Source organism: Oncorhynchus clarkii, chromosome 13 (assembly GCF_045791955.1).
Source record: "Oncorhynchus clarkii lewisi isolate Uvic-CL-2024 chromosome 13, UVic_Ocla_1.0, whole genome shotgun sequence".
NCBI lineage: Eukaryota > Metazoa > Chordata > Actinopteri > Salmoniformes > Salmonidae > Oncorhynchus > Oncorhynchus clarkii.
The window spans coordinates 53,924,824-53,949,823 of NC_092159.1; the positions used below are offsets into that span (position 1 = coordinate 53,924,824).

Genomic DNA, 25,000 nt, shown 5'->3' on the forward strand with positions numbered 1-25,000 from the left:
GGGGATAAAAAGCAGAGATAGAGGAGGTTGATACAGATGGTAGACAGAGTGAGAGAAGAGAGCAATGACCTTTATAGATATGGTTATAGATAGGAGAAAGAGGGGCGTTGACAGATACAGATACATGGAGATACAGAAGAAGAGGTGAAGTGAAGAGGGCTGACTCTAGCCCCAAAATCAGGCCACGCGAGAATATAGCGTGATGCAGACCAAGTGGGGATTTTTTTGTATGGCGACAATGAGAGAACTTTGAATTTGGTCAATATTAAATGTAATTACTAATTGGCAAAGTGAGGCTTATTTGATCGAATGTTTAGGTTATTACTGATATAAGTGGACGCACGTGGCATGCCTGTTGTTAACATTCTTATCTGCCCTCTCATTGGCTAGAATGTTCCCGCCTGTTCCCGCCTTACCCGCCTGCCTTCCGTCTTCACCGACATTTATTCCCATTGTTAGAGCATTCAGTCCAATATCTGTCAATATACAGATCATTTTTAATGGGGAGCTAGAGCTGACAGGGTGAGAGGTCATTTCCTGAACTGAAGGGTTATTCTATTTGACCCCAGTAGGCGTGGCTCGGTCAGTGTACAAAGTACTGTACAAAGTACTGTACCTTAGTGAGTTCTTGTGCGTTGGCCAGATTGTCCACAGCAATGGCCAAAAACACATTCAACAGAGTGTCTGAGAGCAAAGGGTTGAAGACAGAAACTACACTGTGTGTGTGTGTGTGTGTGTGTGTGTGTGTGTGTGTGTGTGTGTGTGTGTGTGTGTGTGTGTGTGTGTGTGTGTGTGTGTGTGTGTGTGTGTGTGTGTGTGTGTGTGTGTGCGTGTGTAAGGATACAGTTGCCGAAAAGTGTGAGCACGATGAAGAAGACTGAGAAGACCATCCCGTTGTTGACTCCTCCCTGAGATTCTATTCCATCATACATGACCATGTTCCAGTCTTCTCCGGTCAGGATCTGGGGGAGAACACACTCCTAATAAACATGTAGGATCTGGGGGAGAACACACTCCTAATAAACATGTAGGATCTGGGGGAGAACACACTCCTAATAAACATGTAGGATCTGGGGGAGAACACACTCCTAATAAACATGTAGGATCTGGGGGAGAACACACTCCTAATAAACATGTAGGATCTTCAAATTACAAACTTTAGAAGCATTTTAATACCTTGAATACACTACAAGTTTGCATTTTCTGCGGAGCGGGACATATCTCAGGAACAAAAGAGTGATAAAATTAAGAACCTGCATCTGTACACACACAGACACTCATACACTCGTACTACTGTACACATACACTCTTATGCACACATACAATCTTATACACACACACACACTCTTAAACACACACACTTAAGCACACACACTCTAATACACACACTCTTATACACACACACACACACACACTTATAAACAAACGCTTTGCACACGTTAGGACTGCTTATCTTGGGACTGCTTACACTCTCACCTTTCCCTGCCTTTACACTCATCTATCCTCTTTCTTTCTCTCCTATCCCCCATTTCTAATGTGCTACCACTCCCACTCTTCTTCTGCCCTCTTTTCTCATTCCATTATCTCTTTCCTTTCTCTCCCCTCTCCACTCCCCCCTCCCGTCTTTATCCACTCACCTGGAACACAGTCATTATTGCTGCAGGGAAAGTATCAAAGTTGGTTGGGGGAGTGCCAGATTCAAAATTAAACCTAGAGGATAAACAGAGAGAAATTGAGGAAGAGGGAAAGAGAGAGCGAGAAAGAGAGAGCGAGAGAAAGATAGCGAGAGAGAGAGAGAGAGAGAGAGAGAGAGAGAGAGAGAGAGAGAGAGATTAAAGATGTCACCAAACAGTCAGACACTGAAGATAAAGAATGACAGGGGAAGGCGAGGAAGGGGGAGGAAGGGGGAGAACGGGGGAGGAAGGATGAAAGGGGCAAGAAAAGAGGGGGAAAGAAGAGGAGGTACTGACTGTCCTCCGAAGAGTTGCATGCCCAACAGAGCGAAGACGACGATAAAGAGGAAGAGGAGGAAGAGCAGGCTTATAATGGATTTCATGGAGTTGAGCAGAGATACAACCAGGTTCCTCAAAGACGCCCAGTACCTGACAGAGAGAGAGAGAGTAGTAGAGAGAGAGAGGGAGGGGCACGGGAGAGAAATCACAGCAGCAAGATTTGTGACCTGTTGCCACAAGAAAAGGGCAACCAGTGAAGAACAAACACCATTGTAAATACAACCCATACATTTTCAATTTTGTACGTTAAAACCTTTTAGGGATAGGGGGCAGCATTTTCACTTTGGATGAATTGCGTGCCCATAGTGAACTGCCTCCTACTATGCTAATATATGCATATTATTATTACTATTGGATAGAAAATACTCGGAAGTTTCTAAAACTGTTTGAATTATGTCTGTGAGTATAACAGAACTCATATGGCAGGCAAACTTCCAAACAGGAAGTGGAAATTCTGGGGCTGGTTGATTTTCAACTCATCGCCTATTCACATTCAAATAAGATATGGATCTGTTCGCACTTCCTACGCCTTCCACTAGATGTCAACAGTCAGTAGAATGTGGAATGAAGCCTCTAGTGGGATGTGGGACTGGATGGCAGCTATTTGAGTCACTGGTCTGGCAGAATGCCAGTTCCTGGTTACGCGCATTAGTCATTATATCGCCTTGCGTTCCATTACTTTGTAGACAAAACGAATGCTCCGGTTGGAATGTTATTGGGTATATATGATAATACCATCCTAAAGATTGATTCTCTACTTAGTTTGACCAGTTTATTCGACCTGGAATAGAACTTTTTGAAGTTTTCGTCCAAGTTCGCCTGGACCAGCGCCAGCTTTTGGACATGTGAACTAAACGTGCTAGCAAAAGTAGCTAATTGGACACTAGTAATGGACATTATGGAACAAAACAACGATTTATTGTGGAACTAGGATTCCTTGCACTGCATTCTGATGAAATATCATCAAAGGTAAGGGAATATTTATGATGTAATTTCGTATTTCTGTTGACTCCAACATGGCGGAGAAATATATTTACGTCTGAGCGCCGTCTCAGACTATTGCAAGGTATGCTTTTTTCGTTTAAATCTGACACAGCGGTTGCATTAAGAACCAGTGTATCTTTAATTATATGTAGAACATGTATCTTTCGTCAAAGTTTATGATGAGTATTTCTGTTATCTGACGGATATTTTGGAGGCATTTCTGAACATGGCACCAATGTAAACCGAGATTTGTGGATATAAATATGCATATTATCGAACAAAACATAAATGTATTGTGTAACATGATGTCATATGAGTGTCATCTGATGAAGATTATCAAAGGTTAGTGATAAATTTTATCTCTAATTCTTTGGCTGGGAAAAATGACTGTGTTTTTTTTGGATATGGTGGTGATCTACCATAAATATATGTTGCATTTTCGCTGTGAAACATTTTACAAATTGGACACAATGGGTAGATTGACAAGATGTTTATCTTTCATTTGCTGTATTGGACTTGTTAATGTGTGACAGTTAAATATTTCATTTATTTGATTTTTTTCCCGCGCTGCCTTTTCAGCGGAATTGTTGGGGGGGGGGGGTTCCGTTAGCGGAACCTGTGTCCTAGATAGGTTATCTATTTGCACATCGTTACAACACTGTATATAGACATTATATGACATTTTAAATGTCTTTATTGTTTTGGAACTTGTGTGAGTGTAATATTTACTTTTCACTTTTTATTATTTATTTCAATTGCTTTGGCATTGTAAACATATGTTTCTTCCCATGCTAATAATGACCCTTGAATAGAACTGAGAGAGTTGGGGAGAGAGTGTTGGAGAGAGGAGCAAGAGCTTGTGAGAGAGAGTTTAGAAAAGCCTATAAATGTCTAATTGCCTTTCATGGTCGTTTGTTAATGAGACATGCTGACAAACAGATTGATAAGATATCCGATACAGAGGTTGACTCAAAGTCAGTAGAGACTTACTTGGTGACTTTGAAGATTCTCAGTAACCTTAGAGCTCGTAATACACTGATACCAAAGGATGTCCCAGGCTGGATAAAACCCCACAGCACCTCGAATATGCTGCCACATATTACCTGCCACACACACACACACATACACGATTAGTGATGTTATCCAAAACATGCGGTCAAAAAGGATAGGTGAGTGTGTGTGTTTACTGTATTGGTGTGTGTGTGTGTGTGTGTGTGTGTACCCTAGAGTAGACATGTTCCACCACTCACAATGCAGTCAAAGCAGTTAAAGGAGGAGTGAAAGTAAGGCTGTGACCCCAGTCCATAAATCTTTATACCCATCTCAGACATGAAGATACTCAAGAAGACGAACTCTGCAAAGTCTGGAAGAGGTGAAAAGAGAGAGGGAACAGGGTGAGAGAGAGCGGGAAAGATCAGACATGAATGAGCAAGCAGGAAAATGCAGGAGGATGATATCGAAAGAAAAGGAATAAAGAGGGGCATTGAACAATTCACTGTAAGAAGCAATCAGAGAGGCAGAAAGACTGGCACGATCCCTCCGGAACTTTCATTACGCACACCTCCAACTGCTCTTAAACGCTAGTAAAACCAAATGTATGCTTTTCAACCGTTCGCTGCCTGCACCCGCACGCCCGACTAGCATTACCACCCTGGATGGTTCCGACCTAGAATATGTGGACATCTATAAGTACCTAGGTGTCTGGCTAGACTGTAAACTCTCCTTCCAGACTCATATCAAACATCTCCAATCTAAAATCAAATCTAGAGTTGGCTTTCTATTCCTCAACAAAGCCTCCTTCACTCACGCCGCCAAACTTACCCTAGTAAAACTCACTATCCTACCGATCCTCGACTTCGGCGATGTCATCTACAAAATAGCTTCCAATACTCTACTCAGCAAACTGGATGCAGTTTATCGCAGTGCCATCCGTTTTGTTACTAAAGCACCTTATACCACCCACCACTGCGAACTGTATGCTCTAGTCGGCTAGTCCTCACTACATATTCGTCGCCAGACCCACTGGCTCCAGGTCATCTACAAGTCCATGCTAGGTAAAGCTCCGCCTTATCTTAGTTCACTGGTCACGATGGCAACACCCACCCGTAGCACGCGCTACAGCAGGTGTATCTCACTGATCATCCCTAAAGCCAACACCTCATTTGGCCGCCTTTCCTTCCAGTTCTCTGCTGCCTGTGACTGGAACGAATTGCAAAAATTGCTGAAGTTGGAGACTTTTATCTCCCTCACCAACTTTAAACATCTGCTATCTGAGCAGCTAACCGATCGCTGCAGCTGTACATAGTCCATTGGTAAATAGCCCACCCAATTTACCTACCTCATCCCCATACTGTTTATATTTATTTACTTTTCTGCTCTTTTGCACACCAGTATCTCTACCTGCACATGACCATCTGATCATTTATCACTCCAGTGTTAATCTGCTAAATTGTAATTATTTGCCTACCTCCTCATGCCTTTTGCACACAATGTATATAGACTTTTTTTTTCTTTTTTTCTACTGTGTTATTGACTTGTTAATTGTTTACTCCATGTGTAACTCTGTGTTGTTGTCTGTTCACACTGCTATGTTTTATCTTGGCCAGGTCGCAGTTGTAAATGAGAACTTGTTCTCAACTAGTCTACCTGGTTAAATAAAGGTGAAATAAAAATAATAATAAACCTGTCCCCTATTCCCACTGATTAGTACTTGTATAAGTGTTCCCTTTGGTTTCCATTGAGCTGTCGATTATTGTTACTATGTCCGTTGGTGCGTGTGAGTACCTGTGCTGTGTGTTTTGGCCTTCATGCCATTGTGGATTGCGCAGATGATTACGGGTCGTGTCCAGTGTGTTAATCATTGTGCGCGTGTGTTATTTATTTGAGTTACTCCTCACTCTTTTGTTTGGGTTTCTACCCTGTGTTTTTATTCCGTGTTTGTTTGGTCTTCGTCCCCGTGCCTTTACACGGCACGCCATAATTTGGGGCTTAATAAAAAACCTTATTACCGAATCTCCTTTAAGCCAACGTGACAGAATCTCATTTAAGTCAACGTGACAGAGAGGTAGAGAGAGAAATAAGGAAAAGTATCTAGAATTTCCATCCATCCTTCAAGCCTCTCCCCCACCCTCTATCCCTCCCTCCCACCCTCTATCTCTCCCTCCCTCCATACCTCCCCCTTCCCTCCCACCCTCCATACCACCCCCCTCCCTCCCACCCTTCATACCTCCCTCCCACCCTCCATACCTCCCTCCTTCTCTCCGTACCTCCCTCCTTCTCTCCGTACCCCCCTCCTTCTCTCCGTACCTCCCTCCCACCCTCCATACCACCCCCCTCCCTCCCACCCTCCATACCTCCCTCCTTCCCTCCGTACCTCCCTCCCTGTATGTCTACTCACAGAGGAAGTCTGAGAGTGGTTCAGGCTGGTCATAGTGTACTACAGCCACACACATGGTGTTAAGTCCCACCAGACACAGTACACTCCAGTAGAAATACTGGGTCTTCACAATGCGTCGGATGAAGAAACGCAGACGACGCTCCCTCTTATGGAAGTTAGAGCCCTCCAGCTTTGAACTCTTCAGACTGGCCCGCGCAAAGGGAGAACCTGGGAGGAGAGGAGAAGAATGGGAAAAGGAGAGGGGGATAGTGGAGAGGAGAAGAGTGGGAAGAGGAGAGGAGATGGAGGAGAGGAGAAGAGTGGGAAAAGGAGAGGGGGATGGATGAGAGGAGAAGAGTGGGAAGAGGAGAGGGGGATGGATGAGAGGAGAAGAGTGGGAAGAGGAGAGGGGGATGGAGGAGAGGAGAAGAGTAGGAAGAAGAGAGGGGGAAGGAGGAGAGGATAAGAGTGGGATGAGGACAGGGGGATGGAGGAGAGGAGAAGAATGGGAAGAGGAGAGGGGATGGAGGAGAGGAAAAGAGTGGGAAAAGGAGAGGGGGATGGGGACAAGAGTGGAGAGAAAAAACACATTTGGTTAGCATGTAACATCTTGTGTGTGCGTGTGCGTGTGTGTGGTGTTTCTTACCCAGTGCCAGGTCTCCATTCCCATCCTCTGGGTTAAGGAGATCTGTTTTGTTCTTGTGGTTTTTTATGGTGGGTCTCCTGCGGGTGCCTGAATGGGAATAATAGAACACAGTGACGAACAACTGCTCACTATAGAACACGCAAACAAACACTGGCACAGAAGCAAAGATGCTACATTTACACTAGTAAAGATGCTACATTTACACTAACAAAGATGCTACACTTACACTAGAAAATATGCTACATTTACACTAGCAAAGTTGCAACATTTACAATAGGAAAGATGCTACATTCACACTAGCAAATATGCTACATTTACACGAGCAAAGATGCTACATTTACACTAGGAAAGATGATACATTTAGACTAGTAAAGATGATACCTATACACTAGTAAATATGATACATTTACACTAGCAAAGCTGCAACATTTACAATAGGAAAGATGATACCTATACACTAGTAAATATGATACATTTACACTAGCAAAGCTGCAACATTTACAATAGGAAAGATGCGACATTTACACAATAAAATATTATACATGTACACTAGCAAAGATGCTACATTTACACTAGCAAAGATGCTCTGGTTACACTAGTAAATATTCTACATTTACACTAGCAAAAATGCTACATTTACACTAGAAAATATGTTCCGGTTACACTAGTAAATATTCTACATTTACTCTAGCAAAAATGCTACATTTACACTAGGAAAGATGTGACATTTACACTATTAAAAATGCTACATTTACACTAGAAAATATGCTACATGTGTACTAGTAAAGATGATACATTTACACTAACAATAATGCTACATTTACAAAATGTTATATTTTCTCATTGTCCGTCTCTATATACATTCTAACATCATATCTAAGTCACTACACACACACACACACACTTGGGAAAATACCGTCAAAGGCATCAGGGTCTTCATCGTCTGCTAAGATCACTTCTTCTATAGGAAGGAAAAGTGAAGTAAACAATAACATGGGAATGTATATGGCAATATGTAACATATATAATATAAATGTATAACATATATAACATAAATATATAATATATATAACATAAATATATAACATATATAACATAAATATATAACATATATAACATAAATATATAACATATATAACATTACATAAATACATATCATATATAACATAAATATATAACATAACTAACATAAATATGTAACATATATACCATAAATATAACATGAATTACATACATATATAACATAAATATATAACATATATAACATTACATAAATACATACAACATAATACATACAACATAACTATATAACATAAAAAACATAAATATGTAACGTACATAACAAAAATATATAACATAAATATATAACATATATAACATGATTATGTAACATATATAACATAAATCTATAACATATATAACATGATTATGTAACATATATAACATAAATCTATAACATATATAACATAAATATGTAAAATAAATATATAAAATAAATATAGAACATATATAAGATATATAAGATATATTCTATCAATATGTAACATATATAACATAAATCTATAACATATATAACATAAATCTATAACATATATATAACATAAATATATAAAATAAATATATAAAATAAATATAGAACATATATAAGATATATAAGATATATTATATCAATATGTAACATATATAACTTAAATAACATAAACATATAACATACATAACATAAATATGTAACATATATAACATAAATATATAACGTACATAACATAAATATGTAACATATATAACATAAATATATAACATATATAACAGAAATATGTAACATATATAACATAAATATATAACATACATAACATAAATATGTAACATATATAACATAAATATATAACGTACATAACATAAATATGTAACATATTTAACTTAAATAACATAAACATATAACATACATAACATAAATATGTAACATATATAACATAAATATGTAACATATATAACATAAATATGTAACATAGGGTTCCATGTATGTTTTGTGTGTAGTTCTATATGATGATAATGTACCTGCTTTACAAATCCATTCCAGGTATCCATTGAGCTCTCTCTCTATCTGCTGCTGTCTCCTCAGCTTTAGAAACTCACTCCTGTTCTCCACTCGCTCTCTCTCTTTGGCAAACTCCCTGTGGTAGACACACACACATATCAACACACACATATCAAATGAAACACACATATAGATGTATACAATGACATATACACAGACATATTGTATACACACACACACGCACACGAAACACACACACACATGCCCCACACACACATGCACGTGCGCCCACACACACACTCTCCCACACACACACATGCGTGCACACACACGCACACACTTACCCAGACAGTACACCCAGGACCAGGTTCAACATGAAGAAAGAGCCGATGATGATGAGGGGAATGAAGTACATCCAGTTCCACGCGCTCCCTGAGGCATCATTGCTCTGCAAACACACACACACACACACACACACACACACACACACACACACACACACACACACACACGCACACACACATCTTTTGATCTAGTAATTCATCTTTCCTTTGTTTGACTAGAGAGGTTACACTGAGATGTAGATTTTATAAAGCCAAAAAATAGCAGACCATTTTTTGACCTTTTCATGAACTGGGACGGGGTCACCACAATACGGGGATGATTAGGACATCGTTTTATACAGTATACTGTCCAGAGTATCTGCCATTTAAACAGTTCAGCTGCACAGAATGTAACACTCTTCCTCTCTCTTTTTCCCTCACCCTTTCTCTCCCTCTCTCATCCCTCCCCATCTTGCTGTTTTTCCCCCTAAACAGAGTCCATCACAGAATGTAATGCCCTCCCTCCCTCCCTCCCTCCCTCCCTCCCTCCCTCCCTCCCTCCCTCCCTCCCTCCCTCCCTCCCTCCCTCCTGTCTGTGGGCGTGATTGCTGTTGCTGTGTGCTGTACTGAATGTACTGCAGCTTTTTTATCCATTAAACTTTCAGCACTTTCTTCCTCAGCAGCTGCAAGAATAACTCTGACTGAACAGCCCTGTTAAATATAGAGCAGCACCACCACCGAGTGAGACTGATGGAGGAGAGAGAAGAAGGGAAGCGGTGGGGGAAAGGGGAGGGGGTGAAGAGAAAGGGAGAAAGGGGGAGGCTGACGGGGGGGGGGAGAGAGAGTGAGTAATTGGGTGTGGTGAGGTGGGGGGAGTAGGAAGATGCGAAGAGGAATGGAGATGGAGAGACAGATTAAGGAAGCAGAGAGAGCGAGGAAAGAGAGATGTGTGAGAAAGAGAAGAGGGGGAAGAGGGGGAAGAGGGGGAAGAGGGGGAAGAGAGGGAAGGGGGAATATTGAATATGGGCCCATATAGACTGCTGTGGATGGGACTACACTCACATTCCCCCACTACCCTCATCCACCTCTTCGTCACCATAGCAACCATTGCCACTGGCAGCAGGGCACTATTCACTGTGTCTTAGGTATGGGCACACAATACAGTAAGTGAGTAAATGCTATGGGAATATTTGTATAGCAGTGAAACATGTATTATATGAATTGGTGGGTATTTACAATGCAATTTACTAGTAAATACCATAGAAATCTATTATCCAGGTTGTAGTTGCCCCACAGATTTAGGACCAGCTTATTCTGCCTCAATTCTAGATTCCTAATTGTCCCTAGAATTTCTAAGCAAACAGCTGGAGGCAGGGCTTTCTCCTATAGAGCTCCATTTTTAGTGAATGGTCTGCCTACCCATGTGAGAGACGCAAACTCGGTCTCAACCTTTAAGTCTTTACGGAAGACTCATCTCTTCAGTGGGTCATATGATTGAGTGTAGTCTGGCCCAGGAGTGGGAAGGTGAACGGAAAGGCTCTGGAGCAACGAACCGCCCTTGCTGTCTCTGCCTGGCCGGTTCCCCTCTTTCCACTGGGATTCTCTGCCTCTAACCCTATTACAGGGGCTGAGTCACTGGCTTACTGGTGCTCTTTCATACCGTCCCTGGGAGGGGTGCGTCACTTGAGTGAGTTGAGTCACTGATGTGATCTTCCTGTCTGGGTTGGCGACCCCCCTTGGGTTGTGCCAAGGCGGAGATCTTTGTGGGCTATACTCGGCCTTGTCTCAGGATGGTAAATTGGTGGTTGAAGATATCCCTCTAGTGGTGTGGGGGCTGTGCTTTGGCAAAGTGGGTGGGGTTATATCCTTCCTGTTTGGCCCTGTCCGGGGGTGTCATCAGATGGGGCCACAGTGTCTCCTGACCCCTCCTGTCTCAGCCTCCAGTATTTATGCTGCAGTAGTTTATGTGTCGGGGGGCTAGGGTCAGTTTTTTATATCTGGAGTACTTATCCTGTCCTATCCTGTGTCCTGTGTGAATTTAAGTATGCTCTCTCTAATTCTCTCTTTCTCTCTTTCTTTCTCTCTCTCGGAGGACCTGAGCCCTAGGACCATGCCTCAGGACTACCTGACATGATGACTCCTTGCTGTCCCCAGTCCACCTCCAGTTTCAACTGTTCTGCCTGTGATTATTATTATTTGACCATGCTGGTCATTTATGAACATTTGAACATCTTGGCCATGTTCTGTTATAATCTCCACCCGGCACAGCCAGAAGAGGACTGGCCACCCCACATAGCCTGGTTCCTCTCTAGGTTTCTTCCTAGGTTTTGGCCTTTCTAGGGAGTTTTTTCTAGACACCGTGCTTCTACACCTGCATTGCTTGCTGTTTGGGGTTTTAGGCTGGGTTTCTGTACAGCACTTTGAGATATCCGCTGATGTACGAAGGGCTATATAAATACATTTCATTTGATTTGATTTGAATTCTAACCGAATCCCAAAACGAAAACTGAACCCAATTTCAAACCCAAACCGAAGACTAAACCTGAACCCGATCTCAAACCCCAAACCAATCCTGAATCCAATCCCAAACACAAACACAAAACCAAACCTGATCTCAAGCCAAACCTAAACCTAAAACCAAACCCAAACTCCTGATTTTAAACCCAAAACCAAACCCGATCTTAAACCCTAAACCAACTCTACAGCAACTCACATAATAGTCCAGCTCTTTAACCATCAATTAAATACCATAATACCTCTAATACAGAACCACTGTGATGTGAAGTACCGTAACTCACATAGTAGAGCAGGTCAGTCCATCCCTCCATGGTAATACATTGGAAGACTGTTAGCACGGCAAACAGGATGTTGTCAAACTGGGTGATGCCGTAGTTAGGCCCCAGCCAATACTTTCGACACGTGGTCCCGTTTGGACATAGTCTCGACGGGGCTTCGGTCCCACACGGAACTTCCTCACGAATCTCATCTACAGGGGTACAGACAGTTTGGGGATCAACATGTTATTTAAGAGCTAGATCTTCTTTGATTCATTTTGAATTGACAGTCTTTTTGTCACTGATTTAACTGGCATACTGATTGACTGACTGGCGACTGACTGGCTGACTGACTAACTGGTAGAATGACTGGCAGACTGACTGACTGACATTTTGGCTGACTGTCATACTGACTAACTAACTGATTGACTCTCTGACTGGCAGACTGACTAGCAGACTGACTGGCATGCTGACTGACTGACTAACTGACTCACTGTCTGACCATCCAACCAACCGACTCACCGACCTTCTGGCTGACCGACCGACTGACTGACCAATCCATCGACTGACCGATTTACCTGTGTGAATGTCGAAGCAGGTAGTATGGAATTTGCCCATGTAGAACTCCAGGCCGATGATAGCGAACATGAGGATGGCAAAGAATAGCAACAGGCCGATCTGCAGCAGTGGAATCATAGCCTTCATGATGGACTTGAGGACCACCTGGAGGCCTGGGGGAGACAGAGCACATTGTTTAAGAACAGAAACAACAGACAAAGTCAAAAAAAACTGTGACCTACATCCCACAATCCCTATAAAAATGATGTATCTTAATCAGAACTTTCCTCCCCCTCCTCTTATGGTATCAGATGAAATAAGACTATTAGGGGTGTAGCTAGTCGCTCTCTCCGTCCCACACCCCCATATGTCCCAAGACTTACTGGGTATCCCAGACACCAGTTTGAGGGGTCTCAGCACACGGACCGCTCTCAGAGTCCGCAAATCGAAGTCCGATCCCACTGTAGACAGAATCCTACAGAGAGAGATGGAGCAGAGAGAGAGAGGAGGTGGAGAGAGGGAGAGAGGGAGACAGAGGGAAGAGGGAAAATAAAGAGAAGGAATAATTATAGTATTTGAATATTTTTTAGGAACATTTGTAGAATCAGCCAATCAATGTGTGTCAGTTGCTGGGGGTTTTAGTGACATCATCTATTAATCATTTACACTAATCACTTGGATAAGAAGAAGACTTTCAGCGAGTGAATGAGTAAGTCAATAATATGAATGCATGAATGAGCCACGAGTCATTCAAGAGATGGAACAGGGAATTCGATAGAGAGAGAGAGAGAGAGAGAGAGAGAGAGAGAGAGAGAGAGAGAGAGAAAGAGAGAAAGAGCAACCAAATTATGAGAAAACAAAAAGATAATTACTTGACACAATGGAAAGAATTTACAGAAAAACAGAGCAAACTAGAATGCTATTTGGCCCTAAACAGAGAGCACACACTGACCCAAAATTAAGGAAATCTATGTACAGACTCAGTAAGCATAGCCTTGCTATTGAGAAATGCAGCTGAAGACTGACCTGGCACTCAAGAGAAGACAGCCTATGTGCACACTGCCCACAAAATGAGGTGGAAACTGAGCTGCACTTCCTATCCTCCTATCAAATGTATGAGCATATTAGAGGCACATATTTCCCTCAGATTAAACAGCCCCATAAAGAACTTGAAAACAAATCCAATTTTAAGAAACCCCCATATCTATTGGGTGAAATGCCACAGTGTGCAATCACAGAAGCAAGATTTGTGACCTGTTGCCACAAGAAAAGGGCAACCAGTGATGAACAAACACCATTGTAAATACAACATATACTTATGTTTATTTATTTTCCTTTTAGTATTTTAACTATTTGCACCTCATTTTTAACACTGTATATACAGTGGGGAGAACAAGTATTTGATACACTGCTGATTTTGCGGGTTTTCCTACTTACAAAGCATGTAGAGGTCTGTAATTTTTATCATAGGTACACTTGAACTGTGAGAGACGGAATCTAAAACAAAAATCCAGAAAAATGCATTTTATTGCATGCAATAAGTAGTTGATCACCTACCAACCAGTAAGAATTCCGGCTCTCACAGACCTGTTAGTTTTTCTTTAAGAAGCCCTCCTGTTCTCCACTCATTCATTACCTGTATTAACTGCACCTGTTTGAACTCGTTACCTGTATAAAAGACACCTGTCCACACACTCAATCAAACAGACTCCAACCTCTCCACAATGGCCAAGACCAGACAGCTGTGTAAAGACATCTGGGATAAAATTGTAGACCTGCACAAGGCTGGGATGGGCTACAGGACGATAGGCAAGCAGCTTGGTGAGAAGGCAACAACTGTTGGCGCAATTATTAGAAAATGGAAGAAGTTCAAGATGACGGTCAATCACCCTCGGTCTGGGGCTCCATGCAAGATCTCACCTCGTGGGGCATCAATGATCATGAGGAAGGTGAGGGATCAGCCCAGAACTACACGGCAGGACCTGGTCAATGACCTGAAGAGAGCTGGGACCACAGTCTCAAAGAAAATCATTAGTAACACACTACGCCGTCATGGATTAAAATCCTGCAGCGCACGCAAGGTCCCCCTGCTCAAGCCAGCGCAAGTCCAGGCCCGTCTGAAGTTTGCCAATGACCATCTGGATGATCCAGAGGAGTAATGGGAGAAGGTCATGTGGTCTGATGAGACAAAAATAGAGCTTTTTGGTCTAAACTCCACTCACCGTGTTTGGAGGAAAAAGGATGAATACAACCCCTAGAACACCATCCCAACAGTGAAGCATGGAGGTGGAAACATCATTCTTTGGGAATGCTTTTCTGCAAAGGGGACAGGACAACTGCACCGTATTGAGGGGAGAATGGATGGGGCCATGTATCGCGAGATCCGGGCCAACAACCTCCTTCCCTCAGTAAGAGCATTGAAGATGGGTCGTGGCTGGGTCTTCCAGCATGACAACGACCGGAAGCACACAGCCAGGGCAACTAAGGAGTGGCTCCGTAAGAAGCATCTCAAGGTCCTGGAGTGGCCTAGCCTGTCTCCAGACCTGAACCCAATAGAAAAACTTTGGAGGGAGCTGAAAGTCCGTATTGCCCAGTGACAGCCCCAAAACCTGAAGGATCTGGAGAAGGTCTGTCTGGAGGAGTAGGCCAAAATTCCTGCTGCATTGTGTGCAAACCTGGTCAAGAACTACAGGAAACGTATGATCTCTGTAATTGCAAACAAAGGTTTCTATACCAAATATAGATATATAGATATATAAATACATAAGTTCTGCTTTTCTGATGTATATTTTAGATTCCGTCTCTCACAGTTGAAGTGTACCTATGATAAAAGTTAAAAACCTCTACATGCTTTGTAAGTAGGAAAACCTGCAAAATCGGCAGTGTATCAAATACTTGTTCTCCCCACTGTATATATAATATGACATTTGAAATGTATTTATTCTTCTGGAACTTTTGTTTATTATCTACTTCACTTGCTCTGGCATTGTAAACATATGTTTCCCATGCCAATATAGACCCTTGAATTGAATTGAATTGAGAAAGAGAGAAAGACATTTATTTATTTTAGAGAGAGAGAGAGAGAGAGAGAGAGAGAGAGAGAGAGAGAGAGAGAGAGAGAGAGAGAGAGAGAGAGAGGGAGAGAGAGAGAGAGAGAGAGAGAGAGAGAGAGAGAGAGAGAGAGAGAGAGAGAGAGAGAGAGAGAGAGAGAGAGAGAGAGGGAGAGGGAGAGGGAGAGGGAGAGAGACACAGAGAAAGAAAAAGACAGAGAGAGAGAGAGAAAGAAAGAGAGAAAGAGAGAGAGAGAGAGAGAGAGAGAGAGAGAGAGAGAGATAGAGAGATAGCACAGGCTGTATGATTGAGAGTGGTTGACTGGCTCATTTGTTACCCATCTTTATTCCTCCTATTTATAAACTCTGTCTGAGAGCCATGGCCACTGCCAACTCATCAGGACTCTATCTGTACCTCACTATACACACACACACACAAACATTTATGCACGCATGCACAGACACAGACACATGCACACACACAAACATGTACACACACACACCCACACACAAAACACACACACACATTGTGTAGGAAAAACTGTGAGGGACAGAAAGATGTGTGTGTGTGTGTGTGTTTCTGTGAAGGAGTGTGTGTGTTGGTGAGGAGGAGTGTTTGTGCGCGAAGGAGAGGATGTTCTCTCACGTTGTCTGACTTCCAGTTATCTCTCTGACTGACTGGGAATCATCAACGTTTTCCAATAGTCCTTCTGCTAAGAGCTGCATGGCACAGTTTAACTGGCTGATCCTGTTGCACCAGTGCATTCGACTCTTGGTGGAATGCATTGCTTGACTGCCGTGATATGCACAATGTCGTTTGCGAACTGCAGTTCCCCAAATGATTCATTCTCGAGTTCGAGTTTGTTTTGAGCAGCTTTGTAGTTTTGGTTCTACGAAGCTGGGTCCATCATAACATTCAATAATCAATTAATTGCATTAATTCTTGCACCATGTAATATATTATCAGTTTGAAACAATGCCTGCAGCATGATCAGCTGTTTGTCTCTGGAGCTCCTGAGCCGGGTGCTGTAGGACTCATTGCATTGCAGCCAACAGGTCAAACAAACAAGTAAAACAAACAAGTCACTCAGAAAAATGAAACATGACTCTAAAAAGGGTCATTCAAAAAGAATGAATCATTCGCAAACTGCACATCACTACTCATTAAGTGTCTCTCCCCTCCACATGGACCACTACAACACAGGAGAGTCTCAGGGGCCCACCGTTAGTCTGACAGCACACCTAAACACTAGGGAATGATGATGTGTCAGTGTAATACAATCTGAATGACACATCGTTGAAAGCCTTCCCACCGAGGCCTGGTGGGGTATCTGGTTGAGGAACAACAGTGAGTCCACATGGCCCAGTTTAGGAATCTCTGTGCTTAACAACTAACACACACGTTTAGCTTAATAGCTTCACCAGAGAGGCTGGTGTGACTGACTGTGTTCTGGAGTTAGCTATCTGCGCTGGGAACGCAGGTAAATCCTATGGGAGTTAGCTATCTGCGCTGGGAACGCAGGTAAATCCTATTGGAGTTAGCTATCTGCGCTGGGAACGCAGGTAAATCCTATTGGAGTTAGCTATCTGCGATAGGAACGCAGGTAAATACTATTGGAGTTAGCTATCTGCGCTAGGAACGCAGGTAAATCCTATTGGAGTTAGCTATCTGCGCTAGGAGCGCAGGTAAATCCTATGGGAGTTAGCTATCTGCTCCCGAGTGGCGCAACGGTCTAAGGCACTGCATCTCAGTGCTAGAGGCATCACTACAGACCCTGGTTTGATTCCAGGCTGTATCACAACCGGGTAGGCCGTCATTGTAAATACGAATTTGTTCTTAACTGACTTGCCTAGGTGAATTAAGGTTAAATAATATAAAATACATTCTAAAGTTATCTATCTGTGCTAGGAATACAGGTAAATACTATGGAAGTTATCTATCTGTGCTATGAACACAGGTAAATACTATGGGAGTTAGCTATCTGTGCTAGGAACACAGGTAAATCCTATGGGAGTTAGCTATCTGTGCTAGAAACACAGGTAAATACTATGGGAGTTACTATCTGTGCTACAAGGCAAGTACTTGCTATGGGATTTCAATTCTATATAACTATATTTATCCCCTCAAGGGCAATTAAGCTATCTTCCTGTGCTAGATACGTAGAGGGATGCTATGGGAGTTAGAAATCGCTAGCCCTGATGACAGCCAGGGATACAGAGACTGTCCTACCAGAAGAGGAGGTAAAGGGAAGTGAGAATGAGGGAAGGAGACAGGGAAGGAAGGACGAGGTGCTGGTTTGACAGCCTGGAAGGTCCTGCGCTGAAGGTGGGATATTGGGGTTAAAGTGAGGGATTCACACTGACAAAGCAGGTGTGTGTGTGGAGGGAGAAAAGGTGTGTGTGTGTGTCTGTGCGTGTGTCTGCGCGTGTGTATGTAGGGGATAGTATTAACAGTGCTGACAGGAGAGACATCTACTGGGAGTTACTTGCCAATCTGCCTCACAGGAAACTGTCAAGAGTGTTAATGTGTGTGTGTGTGCATGTGTGTGCAAGAAGAAGACAATGATGATGATGATGATGAAGAAGATGAAGATGGCAGTCTTGCACCAACAGCTCCTCAACCCCACCAGGTCTGTCCACCTTTACAGCATTTATCATCAAAGCAACAAGGCTCATTCACACCGTTTCCACGGTTACTGGGGCCCTTCTCATTCATAACTGTTTCCATGGCAACAGGGACCTTGCTCCTTGCTAGAATCTTTGCATCACCGTGGTAACCGGGCCAAGGGGAGCTTGATTGATATGTTTTTTCTTTTCTTCTAATATCCTCAGTTGTATAGTGAAACACACACATGCATGTAATTAATACACATACAAGCGAGCACACACACCACCACAAGCATGCACACACACGCACACATTTATAAGCTGCGCGTACATACACTTTCAGCTTGGAACCATTTGAGTGCACATACATTTATATGCACGAATGCACACTAGTATTTAGGTCACACAAACTAGCTACCTATGAAAATCCTCAGTTTCTACCCTGATGAACACACACGCATGAAAACACACACACACACACACATACATACAGTTGAAGTCGGAAGTTTACATACACTAGGTTGGAGTCATTAAAACTCATTGTTCAACCACTCCAGGGAATATGATAGGCTCAAATAAAAATAGTTTTCTGATCTTTCTTATACTGTATGTCACATCATCTGACAGATACACGCAACAGGTCAGAGGTTAGCATAACGTCAAGGCTTTAAGCAAGTCTGTCTGAGAAGTAAATGTCGTAAGAATCTGGCTTGTAGAGGCACAATTTCGCACACACAGTATGAGGAAAGAGTGGCCAGCTAATCTTGAGTTTGACAGTCTGGAACCAAGGCTTGAGCCATTAAAATATAATTTAGAGAGAGGTTCAACCCAGGCAAGACTTTACCTGAGACAATGACCCTTTTTTAACCAAAAGAGCTCTTCAATGTTCTCCACACTGTTCTACAATGGACAGCTCCTCTCTGTTCTCCACACTGTTCTACAATGGACAGCTCCTCACTGTTCTACAATGGGCAGCTCCTCTCTGTTCTCCACACTGTTCTACAATGGACAGCTCCTCACTGTTCTCCACACTGTTCTACAATGGACAGCTCCTCACTGTTCTACAATGGACAGCTCCTCTCTGTTCTCCACACTGTTCTACAATGGACAGCTCCTCACTGTTCTACAATGGGCAGCTCCTCTCTGTTCTCCACACTGTTCTACAATGGACAGCTCCTCACTGTTCTCCACACTGTTCTACAATGGACAGCTCCTCACTGTTCTACAATGGACAGCTCCTCTCTGTTCTCCACACTGTTCTACAATGGACAGCTCCTCACTGTTCTACAATGGGCAGCTCCTCTCTGTTCTCCACACTGTTCTACAATGGACAGCTCCTCACTGTTCTCCACACTGTTCTACAATGGACAGCTCCTCACTGTTCTCCACACTGTTCTACAATGGACAGCCCCTCACAGTTCTCCACACTGTTCTACAATGGACAGCCCCTCACAGTTCTCCAAACTGTTCTACAATGGGCAGCTCCTCTCTGTTCTCCACACTGTTCTACAATGGACAGCTCCTCACTGTTCTCCACACTGTTCTACAATGGACAGCTCCTCACTGTTCTCCACACTGTTCTACAATGGACAGCCCCTCACAGTTCTCCACACTGTTCTACCGTGGGCAGCCCCTCACAGTTCTCCACACTGTTCTACCGTGGGCAGCCCCTCACAGTTCTCCACACTGTTCTACAATGGACAGCTCCTCACAGTTCTCCACACTGTTCTACCTTGGGCAGCTCCTCACAGTTCTCCACACTGTTCTACAATGGGCAGCTCATCACAGTTCTCCACACTGTTCTACAATGGGCAGCTCCTCACAGTTCTCCACACTGTTCTACAATGGACAGCTCCTCACTGTTCTACAATGGACAGCTCCACACTGTTCTACAATGGACAGCTCCTCACAGTTCTCCACACTGTTCTACAATGGGCTGCTCCTCACAGTTCTCCACACTGTTCTACAATGGACAGCTCCTCACTGTTCTACACAGTTCTACAATGGACAGCTCCTCACTGTTCTACACACTGTTCTACAATGGACAGCTCCTCACTGTTCTACAATGGACAGCTCCTCACTGTTCTACACACTGTTCTACAATGGACAGCTCCTCACTGTTCTACAATGGACAGCTCCTCACTGTTCTACACACTGTTCTACAATGGACAGCTCCTCACTGTTCTACAATGGACAGCTCCACACTGTTCTCCACACTGTTCTACAATGGACAGCTCCTCACTGTTCTACAATGGACAGCTCCACACTGTTCTACAATGGACAGCTCCTCACAGTTCTTCACACTGTTCTACAATGGACAGCTCCTCACTGTTCTCCACACTGTTCTACAATGGACAGCTCCTCACTGTTCTACAATGGACAGTTCCTCACTGTTCTCCACACTGTTCTACAATGGGCAGCTCCTCACTGTTCTCCACACTGTTCTACAATGGAAAGCTCCTCACTGTTCTACAATGGACAGTTCCTCACTGTTCTCCACACTGTTCTACAATGGACAGCTCCTCACTGTTCTACAATGGACAGCTCCACACTGTTCTACAATGGACAGCTCCTCTCTGTTCTCCACACTGTTCTACAATGGACAGCTCCTCTCTGTTCTCCTCACTGTTCTACAATGGACAGCTCCTCTCTGTTCTCCACACTGTTCTACAATGGACAGCTCCTCACAGTTCTCCACATTGTTCTACAATGGACAGCTCCTCTCTGTTCTCCACACTGTTCTACAATGGACAGCTCCTCACAGTTCTCCACACTGTTCTACAATGGACAGCTCCTCACTGTTCTCCACACTGTTCTACAATGGACAGCTCCTCACTGTTCTACAATGGACAGCTCCACACTGTTCTACAATGGACAGCTCCTCACTGTTCTCCACACTGTTCTACAATGGACAGCTCCTCACTGTTCTACAATGGACAGCTCCTCACTGTTCTCCACACTGTTCTACAATGGACAGCTCCTCTCTGTTCTCCACAATGTTCTACAATGGACAGCTCCTCTCTGTTCTCCACACTGTTCTACAATGGACAGCTCCTCACTGTTCTCCACACTGTTCTACAATGGACAGCGCCTCACTGTTCTACAATGGACAGCTCCTCACTGTTCTCCACACTGTTCTACAATGGACATCTCCTCTCTGTTCTCCACAATGTTCTACAATGGACAGCTCCTCTCTGTTCTCCTCACTGTTCTACAATGGACAGCTCCTCACTGTTCTCCACACTGTTCTACAATGGACAGCTCCTCACTGTTCTACAATGGACAGCTCCACACTGTTCTACAATGGACAGCTCCTCTCTGTTCTCCACACTGTTCTACAATGGACAGCTCCTCTCTGTTCTCCTCACTGTTCTACAATGGACAGCTCCTCTCTGTTCTCCACACTGTTCTACAATGGACAGCTCCTCACTGTTCTCCACACTGTTCTACAATGGACAGCTCCTCACTGTTCTACAATGGACAGCTCCTCACTGTTCTCCACACTGTTCTACAATGGACAGCTCCTCTCTGTTCTCCACACTGTTCTACAATGGACAGCTCCTCACTGTTCTCCACACTGTTCTACAATGGACAGCTCCTCACTGTCCTACTACGGATAGAACTCAATGGCCGTGTCCAAAATCTAACTTGCATATACAACCTACATGTTGTGTACATATCATGCTACATACTATTTAGAACGTATTGTTTAGTAAAAACAAATGCAGTGAGCAATAAATATCAACGTACTAGGTCATCCATCCTTAGAATGTGTCATCTAATGCTCAATTACGTTGATTCGTTCAGTTTGTACAGCAAGGCATCTTACGTAATTATCAGCTGTTGTCAATCACACTGGGTCTGGAAAGCCCAGTCTCTTCCTCAGTAGTGTGCATCCAATTCTACTTGATGAAAAGCCTAAATCAGTATTACATCCTGGCATTTAAAGCATACTACAATTCTGAAATTTCACGTATAAAACGTTCTATTCTAATCAAGTACAAGTATTCAAACATGGCCACTACCATAGACCACGGTTACATGGCCTTATCCACAGATCTAGGACCAGATACACTCACAATTCTTATGGGGATGAGAAAATATATGACCCTATCATATTCTCTCCATCCTTCCTTCCTTCCTTCCTTCCTTCCTTCCTTCCTTCCTTCCTTCCTTCCTTCCTTCCTTCCTTCCTTCCTTCCTTCCTTCCTTCCTTCCTTCCTTCACAGTCATATACTGCATGTGTATTAAGTGTGTTGTTTGGCAATGTGCCTCAGTATATATGCTGAGAAGAAGACGGTTTATAGGTGTGTGAAGGAAAAGTGAGCATGTGTTTGAAGTGTAAATGTGTATTGTGTGTGCATGTATGCATCCCCTGGTCATTGTAGTATCAAAGTGTCAGGGCAGAGGTGGGTAGAAAGGGCAGTAGCTTTTCATCTTCAAAGAGCTACAATTCTAAAAGAAAAATCGCCATTCAAAAGGAGCTAACCATAGAGACCACAGCTGGGAGCAGTGTGTGTGTGTGTGACATCTGTGTATAAGTGCGAAGTGTGTGTGTGTGTGTGTGTGACATCTGTGTGTGTGTGTGTGTGTGTGTGTGTGTGTGTGTGTGTGTGTGTGTGTGTGTGTGTGTGTGTGTGTGTGTGTGTGTGTGTGTGTGTGTGTGTGTGTGTGTGTGTGTGTGTATGCGTGTGAGAAAAATGTATGAAAGAGAGAGAGACAAAAAGAGAGAAAGAGAGAGAAAGAGAGAGAAAGAGAGAATGAGATAGAAAGACTTATAGACACAGAGAGACAGAGAAAAAGGTTGAGATAGAGAGAAAGAGACACAAAGAGAGAGAGAGAGAGAGAGAGAGAGAGAGAGAGAAAGAGAGGTAGAGAGAGAGCAAGAGGAAGAGTGGAAACTGACATTGTCCAAAACTATCACATAGGTGGGAATGGGATTCTCATTTAGCTCTTGACCCTGCTGCTCAAATAAAATATCTCTTAGATTGGCAATAAATCTTAGAAGGTGCTGGGTGTTATATGGCCCGGGTGTAACATGGTGATGTAGAACACCATGGTTGCTGATTGCAGCACAGATTGTAACATTGCCACCTCGTTGACCAGGGACTTCAACAATGGCCCGCTGACCAATCATGTTTCTATTTTTTGGTGTATTGTTTACTGACTGCTTGAGAGTGTATATCATTTTGATCACTTTGTTTATGATTTGAGAGCAGTGCTTGATTTTTGAACACAGATAAAACTGTTTTGAGGCGAATGTTTCATTTTGTGAGAGGAGTCAGAGGTTATGTAAATAGTGTTTGAATATGAGATGTAGTGTTTAATGTTTTCAGGAAATGGAGCAAGATTTCAGAAATTGTGTTTTAGCAATTGAGAAAAACTGTAGTGGATTCGGCTATTTCAGCACCACCCGTTGCTGACAGGTGTATAAAATCGAGCACACAACCATGCTATCTCCATAGACAAACATTGGCAGTGGAACGGCTTTGCTGAAGAACTCATTGACTTTCAACGTGGCACCGTCATAGGATGCCACCTTTCCAACAAGTCAATTCATAATATTTCTGACCTGCTAGAGCTACCCCGGTCAACTGTAAGTGCTGTTATTGTGAAGTGGAAACGTCTAGGAGCAACAATGGCTCAGCCACGAAGTGGTAGGCCACACAAGCTCACAGAACGGGACCGCCGAGTGCTGAAAGGCGTAGAGCATAAAAATAATCTTTCTTTGGTTGCAAACACTCACTACCGAGTTTCAAACTGCCTCTAGAAACAACGTCAGCAGAAGAACTGTTACAGTGGCTTGCGAAAGTTTTCACCCCCCTTGGCATTTTTCCTATTGTATTGCCTTACAACCTGGAATTAATATAGATTTGGGGGTTTGTATCATTTGATTTACACAACATGCCTACCACTTTGAAGATGCAAAATATGTTTTATTGTGAAACAAATAAAAAAACTGAAAACTTGAGCGTGTGTAACTATTCACCCTCCCAAAGTCAATACTTTGCAGAGTCACCTTTTGCAGCAATTACAGCTGCAAGTCTCTTGGGGTATGTCTCTATAAGCTTGGCACATCTAGCCACTGGGTTTTTTGCCCCTTTTTCAAGGCAAAACTTCTCCAGATCCTTCAAGTTGGATGGGTTCCGCTGGTGTACAGCAATCTTTAAGTCATTCCACAGATTCTCAATTGGATTGAGGTCTGGGCTATGACTAGGCCATTCCAAGACATTTAAATGTTTCCCCTTAAACCACTCTCTTGTTGCTTTAGCAGTATGCTTAGACTCATTGTCCTGCTGGAAGGTGAACCTCGGTCCCAGTCTCAAATCTCTGGAAGACTGAAACAGGTTTCCCTCAAGAATTTCCCTGTATTTAGTGCCATCCATCATTCCTTCAATTCTGACCAGTTTCCCAGTCCCTGCCGATGAAAAACATCCCCATAGCATGATGCTGCCACCACCATGCTTCACTATTCTCGGGGTAATGAGAGGTGTTGGGTTTGAGCCAGACATTTTCCTTGATGGCAAAAAAAAACAATTTTAGTCTCATCTGACCAGAGTACCTTCTTCCATATGTTTGGGGAGTCTCCCACATGCCTTTTGGCGAACACCAAATGTGTTTTCTTATTTTTTTCT

At 43.1% G+C, this 25,000-nt stretch overlaps 1 protein-coding gene across 1 annotated transcript in view; it reads right to left on the minus strand.

Annotated features, from left to right (window-relative positions):
- Positions 1–25,000, minus strand: part of LOC139365086 (voltage-dependent P/Q-type calcium channel subunit alpha-1A-like) — a 174,695-nt gene that overhangs the window by 105,600 nt on the left and 44,095 nt on the right. Inside the window, exons 4-17 of the mRNA XM_071102459.1 lie at positions 13,092–13,183; positions 12,729–12,881; positions 12,175–12,362; positions 9,398–9,501; positions 9,074–9,189; positions 7,935–7,979; positions 7,019–7,105; positions 6,394–6,600; positions 4,247–4,359; positions 3,987–4,099; positions 1,971–2,102; positions 1,638–1,710; positions 845–962; positions 617–684 (exon numbers count right to left, since the gene is read on the minus strand). Coding sequence (XP_070958560.1) covers positions 617–684; positions 845–962; positions 1,638–1,710; positions 1,971–2,102; positions 3,987–4,099; positions 4,247–4,359; positions 6,394–6,600; positions 7,019–7,105; positions 7,935–7,979; positions 9,074–9,189; positions 9,398–9,501; positions 12,175–12,362; positions 12,729–12,881; positions 13,092–13,183 — 1,609 coding nt within the window. The remainder of the gene's footprint in view (positions 1–616; positions 685–844; positions 963–1,637; positions 1,711–1,970; positions 2,103–3,986; positions 4,100–4,246; positions 4,360–6,393; positions 6,601–7,018; positions 7,106–7,934; positions 7,980–9,073; positions 9,190–9,397; positions 9,502–12,174; positions 12,363–12,728; positions 12,882–13,091; positions 13,184–25,000) is intronic.